The 12,844-nt window shown below is 41.4% G+C and overlaps 1 protein-coding gene across 3 annotated transcripts in view; it reads right to left on the reverse strand.

Annotated features, from left to right (window-relative positions):
• BEND3 (BEN domain containing 3) overlaps positions 1 to 12,844 on the reverse strand; it is a 67,705-nt gene that overhangs the window by 26,320 nt on the left and 28,541 nt on the right. For all 3 annotated transcript variants that reach the window (XM_027853657.1, XM_027853675.1, XM_027853667.1), the window contains exon 3: positions 12,008 to 12,219. In XM_027853657.1, coding sequence (XP_027709458.1) covers positions 12,008 to 12,219 — 212 coding nt within the window. The remainder of the gene's footprint in view (positions 1 to 12,007; positions 12,220 to 12,844) is intronic.

The following is a 12,844-nucleotide window of genomic DNA, read 5'->3' on the forward strand; positions in this document are numbered from 1 at the left end:
CAAAGGAGATAGGATTACAACCAAGAATCACCTACCCAGCAAAACTGAGTATAATCCTTCAGGGGAAAAAATTGTCATTCAGTGAAATAGAGGACTTTCAAGCATTCTTGATGAAAAGACCAGAGCTGAATAGAAAATTTGATTTTAAAATTCAAAACTCAAGTGGAACATGAAGAGGTAAACAGGAAAGAGAAAATCATAAGAGACTTATTATGGTTGAACTGTTTACTTTCCTGCATGGAAAGATGATATTTGTAACTCTTGAGGCCTTTGTCATTATTAGGGTAGTTGGAGGGGAAAAAATTATATGTACATATATATAGATAGATAGATAGATAGATAGATAGAGGGCACAGGGTGAGTTAAAAATGAAGGGGTCATATCTAGAGAATAAAATTAAGGGGTGGGAGAGGATTATACTAGGAGAAAGAGAAAGGGAGAGGTAGAAAGGGGGAAATTATCTCACAAAAAAAAAACAGAAAAGAAAAGGCTTTTACAGTGGAGGGGAAACGGGGGAAAGTGAGAGGGAATGAGTGAATCTTATTTTCATAGGATTTGACTTAAGGAGGGAATAACATACACACTCAATTGGGTATGGAAATCTGTCTTACCCTACAGGAAAATAGGAGGGAAAGGGGACAAGAGAGTAGGGGAATGATAGAGAGGAGGGCAGACTGGGAAAGGGAGTAATCAGAAGCAAATACTTCTCTGGAGGGACAGGGTCAAAAGAAAGAATAGAATAAATGGGAGGGGCAGGATAGGATTAAGGGAAATAGAGTTAGTTTTTCACAGCATGTCTACTATGGAAGTGTTTTGCATAACTGCACATGTATAACCTATATTGAGTTGCTTGCCTTTTCAACGAGGGTGGGTGGGGAGGGAGGAAGGGAGAAAATTTGGAACCCAAAGTTTTAAAAATACATGTTTAAAAAAATGTTTTCACATGCAACTAAGAAATAAGAAATACAGGAAATGGGGTACAGAAATCCATCATGCCCTACAGGAAAACTGAAGGGGATAAGAGAAGGGGGGGGAGAGATAGAAGGGAAGGCAGACTAGGGGAAGGGGTATTCAGAATGCATGCCATCTTGGGGTGGGGGGAGGGGCAAGATGGGGTGAAAATTTGGAACTCAAAATCTTGTGGAAGTAAATGCTGAAAACAAAAAAATAAATAAAAATTACCATTAAAAAAAAATAAATGACTTGCCCAGGGTCACACAGCTAATAGGTGTCAAATGCCTACGGCCAGATTTGAACTCAAGTTCTCCTGATTCCAAGGCCAAAGCTCTGGAAAACAAAATGGTACACTGAAGGACATTGGATTTACAGTCAGAGAACCTATGTTCAAATATTAGCTCTAGCTTATAACCCAAATGTCACTTGCTTACTCTTTGTGACTTTGGGCAAGTCACCTACCCTCTGCCTGCCTCAGTTTCCTCAAGTGTAAAATGAGAGTGTTAGACTGGATGGCCCCTAAGATCCCTTCTACCTCTAAATCTAGGCTCCCGGGATGATGGTTTCTAATGCATCTGTGCTCCTTCTGCCTTATTCACATTGGGCTTCTAAGAGAGTAGGGGAGAGAAAGCAGAAAATTTGTATTAATTTAAGACTTTTGTGACTTTAAAAGTAGGTAAGTGCCTTGTACATAGTAGTCTCTCAAAAACAGTTGCTGAATGAGAGAATGAGATGGAAAGAGAAACGCTAACCCCACGGAATGGACATCAGACCCTACTGGCAGGTCAATGGACAAAGAGAAGCTTCTTAGGGGATCCCCGGTCAAACCTTCATGAAAATGGTAAAGCCAGCCCAGAGATCAATTATTTATTTTGAAGATTATCAAAGTTTCTCTTTCTGTTGGTCATTATACTATCCAAACAGTAACGATTCTCACCTCTTTTGAAATTCATTATAGCAGTCCTGCCCAAACGTCTGAGGCTGGGAAGAAAGGGGCTATCATGGCGTTTCTCGTTTGGTTTCATTTATCCAAGCTCTTCTAGCCTCCCAATGCAATGAATAATGCAATGAAGTTGTTTTCTCTGACTTAATGCAATGACTGGAGATATATATTTTTAAAAGCCAAATCAGGAGAGAATCAGGCAGCTTTATTCAATATAAGAACTATTCATTTGGACTTGGGACTTGAAATCTTTAATACCATTTAAAAAATACACATTTGCTATAATTGCATATAACAGATAGATGGTTTTTGCTGAGACACCACCTTATACCCTTTATCAATGAAAAGCACATTTTAAAGGAATATACTGCTTTGATTTTACGTGGCACTTTTCTCCTTCATAGGCATCAATGGATTTCTCCCCCTTATCTCTGCAGCCAGTGCAGGGACCTTTCCCCCACTTCTTTTGAAAGGTTTCCCTGGTGGAGAGAATGCATTCAGGAGGATTTGGAAAATGCACAGCTGAGGGGGAGGGGAGGAAGAATCCTCAGCACACTTCCCTTGCTAATTTAAATAATCCCTCTCTGAAACCCAGAGATCCCTCAGTATTTAAGAGAGAGACTAACAATGAATTGAACCAGAAGACTGTGAGTCCTCTGAGTGAGGACCTACTATCAGTCAGGTCAGAGAATACCTTCATAACCACAGTATGGGAACCTACAGTTGGTACCATGATCTCCAAGAACAGAGATTCTTATTAATCTGGGGTGTGAAAACTTGGTTTAAAAATCTTTTTTGTAAACATATACATATCACATATATGATCTATATGATATATAGAGATATATATATATACATATACCCACATATATGTGTATAAAGCTATATAGAGAGAGAACTATTTCAATATAAATGGTTTCCTTTTTAATTCTATGAAGTATATTTTATGCATTTAAAAACGTTATTTTTGAGAAGGGGTACACAGGTTTCACCAGACTTCCAAAGAGGTCCATGAAACAATAAAAGGTGAAGTACCCCCATTCCAAAAACTAGGACAGAAATAGGGTCCTGATTCTTGGGAAAACTTGTGAAGCAAAAGAAGTCTGGAGAAGCAGTAGCAAAGAGGAGTAGGTTCAGAGACACGGTAACGGAGCTAAGGTGCTCAGGGGGTAAGAGGAAAGGAAGGAAACTACTATTTATTAAGGACTTACTATGTGCTTACATTGTGCTAAGTGCTGGGGATGGAAAAACAGACAAAAATAACATCCAGGTCCCCTACAAGCTCACATTCTAACGGGGAAGGGAGACATGATGCAAACAACTATTTACAAGATGTATACAGAGTAAAGTGAAGGTAATCTTAGAAGGCACTGGGTCAGATGGGAATGGACAGGAGTTTCTGGGAAAGACCTCTCACAAAAAGTAGGGTCTGAGCTAAGACATGAAGGGCACCCAGGAAGCAGAGGAAAGGAGGAAGAACATTCTAGGCATGGGGGACAGCCACTGGCTGAAAGGGCATTGAGTCAGGAGACGTATTGTGGTGTACAAGGAGCAAGAAATAGAGGAACAAAAGAGGTTACTGTAGATGGATTGTAGAGTATATAGAGGGCTAAGACTAAGAAGCTTCAAAAGGTAGAAAATTGTGAAGGACTTTAAATGCTAAACTGAGGATTTGATTTTTGATCCAGAGGGAATGCAGAGTCACTGGAGTTTACTGAGGAGGGGAGGGGGTAGACCAACACTTATGGGAGAGTTCTGACGGGTCTGGATGGAGCTGAGGACTGAGGCTTGAGGAGGGGACCAAGGCAGACCAACACTTATGGGAGAGTTCTGGGGAGTCTGGATGGAGCTGAGGCCTGAGGCAGGAAGACACACCCACTGGCCAGGACAGAGGTGAGGAGGGCCGACACCAGTCCGGGTGGGCAGCTCCGTTGTGTGAAGAGTAAGTCAAATGTTTAGGAAGCAAACTTCTTAACAAACCTTTCAGCCTTGGAGCATTTAATAGTAGATGAGAATTTGAATTGCAAGTTTATGCTAATGATTAATAAATCTGAAACCAGGATCAACACAAATAATTGTTCTTTAAAATTTACTGGCATTACCACAATTAAGTTAGTGGAGGGAATAATACCTTACACCTCCTCAACTAGTTAAACTGCCAAACAAGGAAGTTCAACAGCCCCTCCCACAGGGTCAGAGTAACACCAGCCTTAGTAAAGGCCCCAGGTCCCAGATAGATGCCAATTCCCCAAGAGTCTTCCCTTGTCCACTTGCATGAGTCAGTATATCAGGGCCCCTGTCCAGGTTCCAGCTCTCTTCCCTCGAAGCTCTGTCTTGGCAGCTAGGTGGCTATGTGGACAGAGCTCCAGCCTTGGAGTCAGGAGGACCTGATTTCAAAACTGGTCTCAGACACTTGACACTTACTAGCTGTGTGACCCTGGGCAAGTCACTTAATCCCGATTGCCTCACCAAAAAGCAAAAAAAAAAAAAAAAAAGCCTTGTCTTACTAGATCCAGATAAGACCCTCTAAAAAACCAGCAGATTACTGGGAAAGAGGGTGCCCTATTACTTCTGTTACCTAATTTCACCCCGGGTTTTCCTTCAATAGTTTTGTTGTTGTTGATCAGTCATTTCAGTCTCAGTCCTGTCCAACTCCCTGGGAACCCAAGTGGGGTTTTCTGGGAACACATAGTAGAATGGTTTACCATTTCCTTCTCAGGTTAATTTTGCAAATGAGGAAACTGAGGCAAACAGAGTTAAGTGACTTGCCTAGGGTCACCCAGATAATTAAATGCCTGAGGTCAGATTTAAATTCAAGTCTTTTTGACTACAGGTCTGGTGCTCTATCTACTGGGCCACCTAGTAGCCACCTAGCTTCTTTTACTGCCTACTAGTGAGCTCCATGTTTCCTTGTATTGGGTCTTTGGTATTCAGAACTACTCAGAGTCTACATTAGCGACCCAATTCCCAAGTAAGCAGCCTGGCTGCTAAGGCTCAAGAGTCAGAGGGCCTTGGTTTAAACCCCAATGTTGCCCCCACCTCCTAACTGCGCCCCCCCTTCCCAAGACCTTGGACAAATTACTTAATCTCCATGGGCCTTTATTTCCTCATCTGTTAAGGGATGAGGTTGGACTCATGACCTCGAATTCCTTCTAGCTTTAAATCTGTGACAATTGTGGTATGAAAGGGATCTGCTTCAGGGTATGGAGGATCCACACCAAGGAAATCCTATGTTCTGAAATACTGATGTAGACCCAACAGCAGGTTTAATAACCTGAACGTAGGTGGCTGGTTTAATCAGTGCCTGGCCGGGCCTATGATGTTGACACAGCTGCAGAGCAAGAGAAAGGTGGGAGTAGCCGACTAGCCGACTAGCAGCAAAAAAAAAAAAGAAAGAAAAAGAAAAGCTGTCTTGGAAGCTACTTCAGACAAACCACGATGCCTACGCTTCCCTTTGAAGAGTGTCCTCCAGGATTGACTCCAGGTGGACTCCTCAGGCTTTGGGCTTCCAGCTATGAACTCTTTTCCGGCTTCCTGTATAGTCCGAATTTGGTTACCTAGGAAAATTCTACAGGCCAGACCACTCCTGTGCCTTTGCCCAGTTAACTCTGACCCCATCCTCTCTCCCAAGTACTTAGTTGTTATTCAGTCTTGTCCAACTCTTCATGACCCCATTTGGGGTTTCCTTGGCAAAGATACTGGAGTGGTTTGCCATTTCCTTCTCCGGTTCATTTTATAGATGAGGAAACTGAGGCGAGCAGTGTTAAAGTGACTTGCTCAGGGTCACACAGCTAATAAGTATCTGCTGTTGGATTTAAAATCAGGTCTGACTCCAGGCCCAGTGCTTCATCCTCTGTACCATCTAGCTACCTATAAGGATAGCGATTAGTCAATCTAGTCTCAAGACCAAAACCAAAACAAGTCCCAATTCCCCTACTCTCAATTCAGACAACAGGAAAATCCCTGTCAAGGCCCCCAGCTGGACCAGAATTCTGAAGAATCAGTTCTGCCCCCAAAGCTTCGGAAGGCTTGTCTAAAGCAAATGAGTTCCTCTGGAAGTGGAGTCAGCTGTCCAGCCGTTTATTTACTACCTAAGTGACCTTTGATCAAATTACTTAATCTCTGGGCTTCAGGTTCCTCATCAGTAAAACAAAATGATCTCTGGTTCCTTTGAGCCTTAAACCTGTAATCAATTCCAGCATAGGGACTCCCCTGCCTTCTTCCTCAGGCAGGGGTGAAGACTTGACAGGACTCCTGGTCTAAGGAACTTTCTATTTCTAGGTCATGCCTGGAATTTCCCTATAAATTTTGCCAAGGTGGCCTTGTCATATTCCACCTGGTGGACTGTGGACTGACCACTGGCCCTCACATGAACCAGGAGCCAACCGTAACTCACAGGTGCGTTGGAGAGGAATTCTAAAGGAATTCTGGCACATCCCTGCCCCATCCCCTTTCCATTTGAATTGCAAACTCTCTTGCTACTTGTGGTCCCTCAACCTGGTCTGAATTGAACTACATTTGCCAAATCAGGCAGGAGCAAGGGTCTATGCTTGCTCCTTCCATATTTCAAGTCAGGACTTGTCACTAAATAGTCTTGCTCTGGTTGCTTAGTGTTTGGAAAATTTAGCCATATTGAAATTTTCTTGACAAAGTATCAGATGACCAGATTGTTCATGCTTGGCCTGCAACATCCCTGTATTTTAGTCCTGCCTTGCATTGGGCCTGAAACCAAGGATGGTTCCTTCAGCATCTTCTGAGCCTTCCTGAAGTCTCTCACTCTCTTACCCCAAGGAAGGGCACGGAACCAGGTCAAGCCCACCTAAGTCCTAAGTAATACTCAAGCACAGAGTCATACATGGGTTAGCCTACTCATCACTATGGGTAAAGGCATGGGCATGCTGACGCCACCTCAAAAGTGTGAGCATTTACATCTGGCACACACTACAAATGTGAGCTCAATTTATTGTTTTATTGATTGACTAGGCTTAAGAAAGTGATGGAGAAATCATTAATGATACAGATTAAACTGAAAAGTGCATCCTGCTTCAGAGAAATGGTTGTTAAACATTTACTAGCACATCCCTGGGTAAAGGGACCACAGTAGCATCTCCTCCCAACTTGTCCTCAAGCATCCCAATTAATTATTTTTTTAAGACAAACTGGGTTATGTGACTTGCCCAGGGTCACACAGCTAGTAAGCGTCTAAGGCAGAATTTGAACTCAGATATCCCTGATTCCAGGGCCAGTGCTCTATCCACTATACCTTGTAGCTGACCTTAATTACTTTCTTAACTACTTGTTCATAAAACTTCCAAATCAGCAGGTATTGCAGGAGCTAGCTTTGGTGAACTCAGGGGTCCCCATGAATTTTATGGATGCCTGGATGACCTGCCAAGAGTAAATTCCTTGTTAAACCCATACCTCCTAAGCGGCTGGTCTTCCATGCACCAGTAGCCTGACTGATTTCTACCCATAACCTGTCATCCAGGATATTAAGGCCTAGCAGGCCCGCTTGGGGAAGCATAGCCAAGTATTCCGTCTGCAAGTAATCCCCCTCTCAGTGGTGTCTGGGCCCAGCAGATGATGCCATGGCTGCTGCAAAATAATTTCAACATTTCAAGGGACTTAGAAAAGGTCACGTTCCACTGCTAGCCCTGTATCTAACTGTGGTCTCCTGCCAGGATCTGAGTCAGAATTTCCTCTACAGCACTGAGCCTTCAGGGACATTTTCATAGCTATCAAGGCAGAGAAGTTATCTGCACATAGGTTGTACAACTGTATAAATGATACAGGTTGGGGTGGGCCAATTCTGGTTCTCTTCTAATTTTTTTTTAAATGGTATGATCTTGAACATTCAGGTTGAATATTTCCTGGGAGCAACAATTCTAGTCAATTTATTCGATGACCAGGGCACAGCCTATAGCTCTGTAGGAGTTTATGAAAAAAAAAAATTGACAAAAGGGGCTGATCTATCTATCTCTATCTACCTACTTTTCTATACTTTCTATACTTTTCTATACTTTCTACTATACTTTTCTAGTGTAGGGTGGAGGGGAAGGAAGAGTTATAACTCTGTTCTTATTACGGACAGGCAGCTATGTGGCCCAGTGGACAGTGCCAGGAAAACTGATCTTCCTGAGTTTAAATCTGGCCTCAGACATTTACTAGCTGTGTGACCCTGGACAAGTCACTTAACCCTGTTTGCCTTAGTTTCCTCTTCTGTAAAATGAGCTAAAGAAGGAAGTGAAAAACCACTCCAGTATCTTTGCCAAGAAAACCTCAAATGAGGTCACCAAGAGTTGGACATGAATGAAACAACTGAACAACATCAATGCTATTGATGAACTGAACTTTTAGAACAGCTGACAGACATGGTAGTAGTATTTACCAAACTGGATCTCGGGGGTTAGGAGAGGGATATGATACTTATATGAATGTCAGAGTGTGCCCTCTGGGATATACTTGGTCCTTGCAGTTCCCTAGAGGTTCATGAACTCAGTATTTCAGAACCTGCTGGGCTGGGGTGGGGAGGTTGCTGTTTTGATGATCTCATCTATTCCTAGGATACTGCCCAGAGTCCAGAATTGATCTAGGCTTTCCTCCAACGCCACAGCCAACACCACCCTTTTCCCAAACTGGCCGAAAAGCCAATTGGAGAAGCAGGAGTTCAACATCCTAACGCATGTTAACAGGCCAATGGGCAGTCTACCTGGATGAACATAGGGTGGGAGCTGTACTACAGGGACACACTCTTACATCAATGAAAGAACTACAGGCTTCTTTTCCAAGGTAGGAAACTATGGGTGTGTGTCACTTGAAATGCTGTTGGACTTGACTGATGGAATGGTTAGTTTTGCTAAACTGCTCTTTTTTCCTTTCTTTTTTTTTTTTACTATTTGTTATGAGGAATGTCTCTCTGGGCGGAGGAGGGGGAGAAATATATTGGGAAATTACGGTGATATGAAAATAAAACATACTAGTAATTTCTTTTACAAGAAAGAACCACAACATTTCTTCCTTTACATGGCATAGTACCATCCTTTTATACCCAGGTTTCTTATGCTGACAGAAACTCTCACTGATGCACTCAAATGCCCAACAAAGTTCTCTAGTGGACACTGGGGAAGATGTTTAATGAGCTTAAAGGCTGGTTCACTTATCACAAACTATACCACTCTTCCTAGTGCTATAGCCTGACAGTATTTCTCCTCCACACTGACCTCTGCACAGAAAGAAACTATAATAATAGGGGAAAAGAAGCTACTGGCTTTGAAAGCCACATTTGAGGAATGGAGGTCAACATCTTGAAAAACTTTTGCCTGATATGGCCTAGGTTAAACGAGCATTGCAACTGAACCAATGTGGGTTAATTATATCCATCATTTCGGCTGTTTAACTTCATCATCACTCATACTCTAGGTCTCTGCACCATATGGAGCACTGTGCTGTTACGTGTAAACATATAAATAAACAGGATAAATTTGATATTACTTGCTAAAGATAATTTACATATTTTTGTTAAATTTTAAACAGTGAAAAGTTTGTGATTTTATAATAACCTTTCTTAATTTTTTCCTAAAATTTCTGTATTTCTTTGCTGTTAAAAGTCCTCTATAAATGCTCGATGGCCTAGTAGATAGAAGACCTGAGTTTGAATCCTGCCTCGGATAGTTATCAGCTGTGTGACCTTGGGCAAGTCACTTAACCTCAGTCTGCCAAAATGTTCTCATCTATAAAGTGAAGATAATAGCACCTGCCTTCCAAGTTTCAAATAAGGTAATATTTGCAGAGTGCTTTGCAAACCTTAAAGAGCTAAATGTTAGCTATTATTACTCTTCTTTTTCTAACTAAAGGAAAGGATGATTTTCATATATTAAAGCTCTACAGTTTCTATAAAATCCTTAAGTCCTCTCATTTATTTGGATCTGTCAGCTTTAAGTACAACAGAATTTTTTAAAAAAGAGAACAAAACAGAGGTCTAAGGGTTGAGATCTCATAGTTTTCCAGCTAATGATAGATGATCCTTGAAATATTTAGAACACTGGCTTGGAAAGGTCCCCAGAAGTTGAACTGAGATGTTTATCTCAATTACCAGAACAGCTTGAATCTGCAAAACTAGTCTGGAAAGTTCAAGAAAAACATTTCTGGAAATTTTATACCCTTCAGCTTTTAATCCCAGGTGAGGTGATTCCCATGGAATCATGGGGCCACAAGGCATTTAAAGAAGTCAACCACTTACCTTCAGTCATGACCACATCAAAAGTGGCCCAATCCAATGAGAACCCCATCTAGACTAGAATAACTACCTTAAAAGCCTGAACTCATCTTATCACTCTCTTCCTCAAAAACATCCAAGGGTACCCTACTACTCAGAACAGGAGTTTTTATCCTTATTTCCTTGAACTTTCTTTTTATTTATTTATTGAAAATTCCATTTTATTTTATTTTCAGTCCCAAATTCTCTCCCTTCCACCAGCCTTCCTCCACTAATTATGAGGCTAAGAAAAAGAAAACATATTATAAATATATAGTCACAAATTCCCACATTAGCCATGTCCCCCCATAAAAAAGAAAGAAAGAAAAGAAAGCATGCTTCAATCTGCACTTTCTGTCTATCGTCTCTCTATCAGGAGGGTGGGGAACATGTTTCATCATGAGTTCTTTGGAATTGTGATTGGTCACTGTGTTGATCAGAGTTCCTAAGTCATCATGACCTTTTAAAAACTACTTATTTTGGTAACTGTATTTCAATAGAATTGGTTTCCTTTGTAATGTCATGCATTTTCTTTTATGTATTTGAAAACATTATTCTGAAGAGTCCATAGGCTTCACCAGACTGCCAAGGGGTCTACAACACAAAAAAAAAGGTTAAAAACTCTTGACTTAGAGGATAAATTCCAAGCTGAGGAGTTTATACTTTATCCTCTAGGGCTAGGCTGTAAGATGCCACCTACATATCGACATGTTATTCCCACCTACACATAAGGCATTCAAGGTTCACCATAATCTGACTTTACTTTTCTGATCCTACTTTATTCTCTACTCCTCCCCCAAAAACCCCTCTACTTTATCCAGGCTAGTCTCCTCATTTTCCCATGCTTATTCTCGAATTCAAGCTGCTACCACAACAGAAAAGATAAGGCATTTGAGTTTCTGTTTCAGGAAGGGATTAGCTGTTACAAATAACAAGGGTACCACATGCCCCTCTCTCATTCTAAGACTGCCTTTAAGCAACATGGAAAGCTTGGGCCTCCAGAATGGTAGTCCTAAACTAGCCTCTTCATTTCATGAAGCTATATTAAAATTTAAAATTTTTTTAAAGCAGATTTTTTCATTCTTTTTTCCCCCTCCTATTCTTTGAACTCCTAAAGCATTTACAGTTTAATACAACCCATCAGGCACTGATCATGAACTGTTGTGGTTGTAATGTTGACTATGTTGACAAGAGAAAGAGCAAAAGAGTCAGTGGAGCCTTCTCTGTGGCAAACCTGTGGCTTTTAAAAGGCTTGTCATATGGGTGGTATCTGTGTTCCTTTATGTTAGGTGTGTATCTGGGCAAAGTCTTAAGCCTTAGGCTGTGCTATAACTACCTGAAGTCTTAGGCAAGACACGTACCAAAGGGATATACAATGGTGAGTCTGTCACAAAAAAAGCCCCATCCTTAACAACTTCTTTGAAGCCCTTCCTCAATTCCTTAAGCTAGCTCGGGGTCAAAGGCCACAAGCGCGTCCTCACGTTGCTCCCCTCACCTGAAATGTGTACCCCCTTCTTTATAAGAGACACAATGGCTGTTCCCTCATTGGAAATTCTCTAATATTCATAAAGCATTTTGTACTCTGTACTATGAAAATATTAGCTATTACTACTACAACTAATGATAATAATGATGATAATGATGAACAATGATAACAACAACAATAATGATGATGATAATATATTGCAGAGGAGATAGGTCTACCTACATTGGTCGAGTTTCCAATGAACTTACCAGTTCCTATCCCTATAATGAGTACATGACAACATCACAAAGAACGTGCTATGTGATGTTAACAGACTTAGAAGAAATCTGAGCAAGCAACACGAAAAGCAGCATGGAAAAGGAGGACCCACCTCAGGTATCAGACGTCTCTTTTTAACACTAGGTAAAATGTCCTGCTGGCCTCCATGGCCATCACTTCCAGTCAGCTTCCGCTTGCTAGAGTCCTGAAGAGAGGTAAATGAGCCATCCGATGGGGGCTTCTCAGCAGCCCTCGACGTCACAGAACAATCCAGCACAGCATCCCCAGCTTCTGTCTCCACTTTCACAGGGTTATTTTTTATAACTGCCACGGGGAAGAAGTGAGGGAGACATAGTCAGGGTGGTAAACCAAGGCCGCTACATGTTTCTGCCTACCTAGCACCCCACTCAAGATTAGCCATACTCTCTTACGTGGTCTTGCCCTTTGACCTCATCTCAGAGAGAACAATTTCTAGTCACAGCGAAATCCAATTTTGATACAAAAGCTATTTTACTCTTTTTTTGCAACACTTCAAATAGAATTCCTATTTCAATATTTCAAAAAGGTCTGTGACTTTATTCATAGATCAACATAAATCATAACGGCTGATATACATTTCCTTCTAAGTGGGCAGTCTTCATGAATTGCTGAAGTCCCCAAAATAAAATTAATTACAGTTTAAAAAAAAAAACAAACAACTTGGTGGGGCAGCTAGGTGGTGCAGTGGAAAGAGCACTGGCCCTGGAGTTGGGAGGACCTGAGTTCAAATCCCACCTGAGACACTTAACACTTACTAGCTGTGTGGCCCTGGGAAGTCATTTAACCCTGATTGCCTTATAAAAAGAAAAAAAAAAAAAACCCTGGTAGCCAAGCCACTCTACATTTGAGAAGAACAGCTAAGTTATTTAGTTTGTAAATCATTTTACATATGTTATCTCATATGTGAGGC

Source organism: Vombatus ursinus, unplaced genomic scaffold (assembly GCF_900497805.2).
Source record: "Vombatus ursinus unplaced genomic scaffold, bare-nosed wombat genome assembly UNPS02000582.1, whole genome shotgun sequence".
Taxonomy (NCBI): domain Eukaryota; kingdom Metazoa; phylum Chordata; class Mammalia; order Diprotodontia; family Vombatidae; genus Vombatus; species Vombatus ursinus.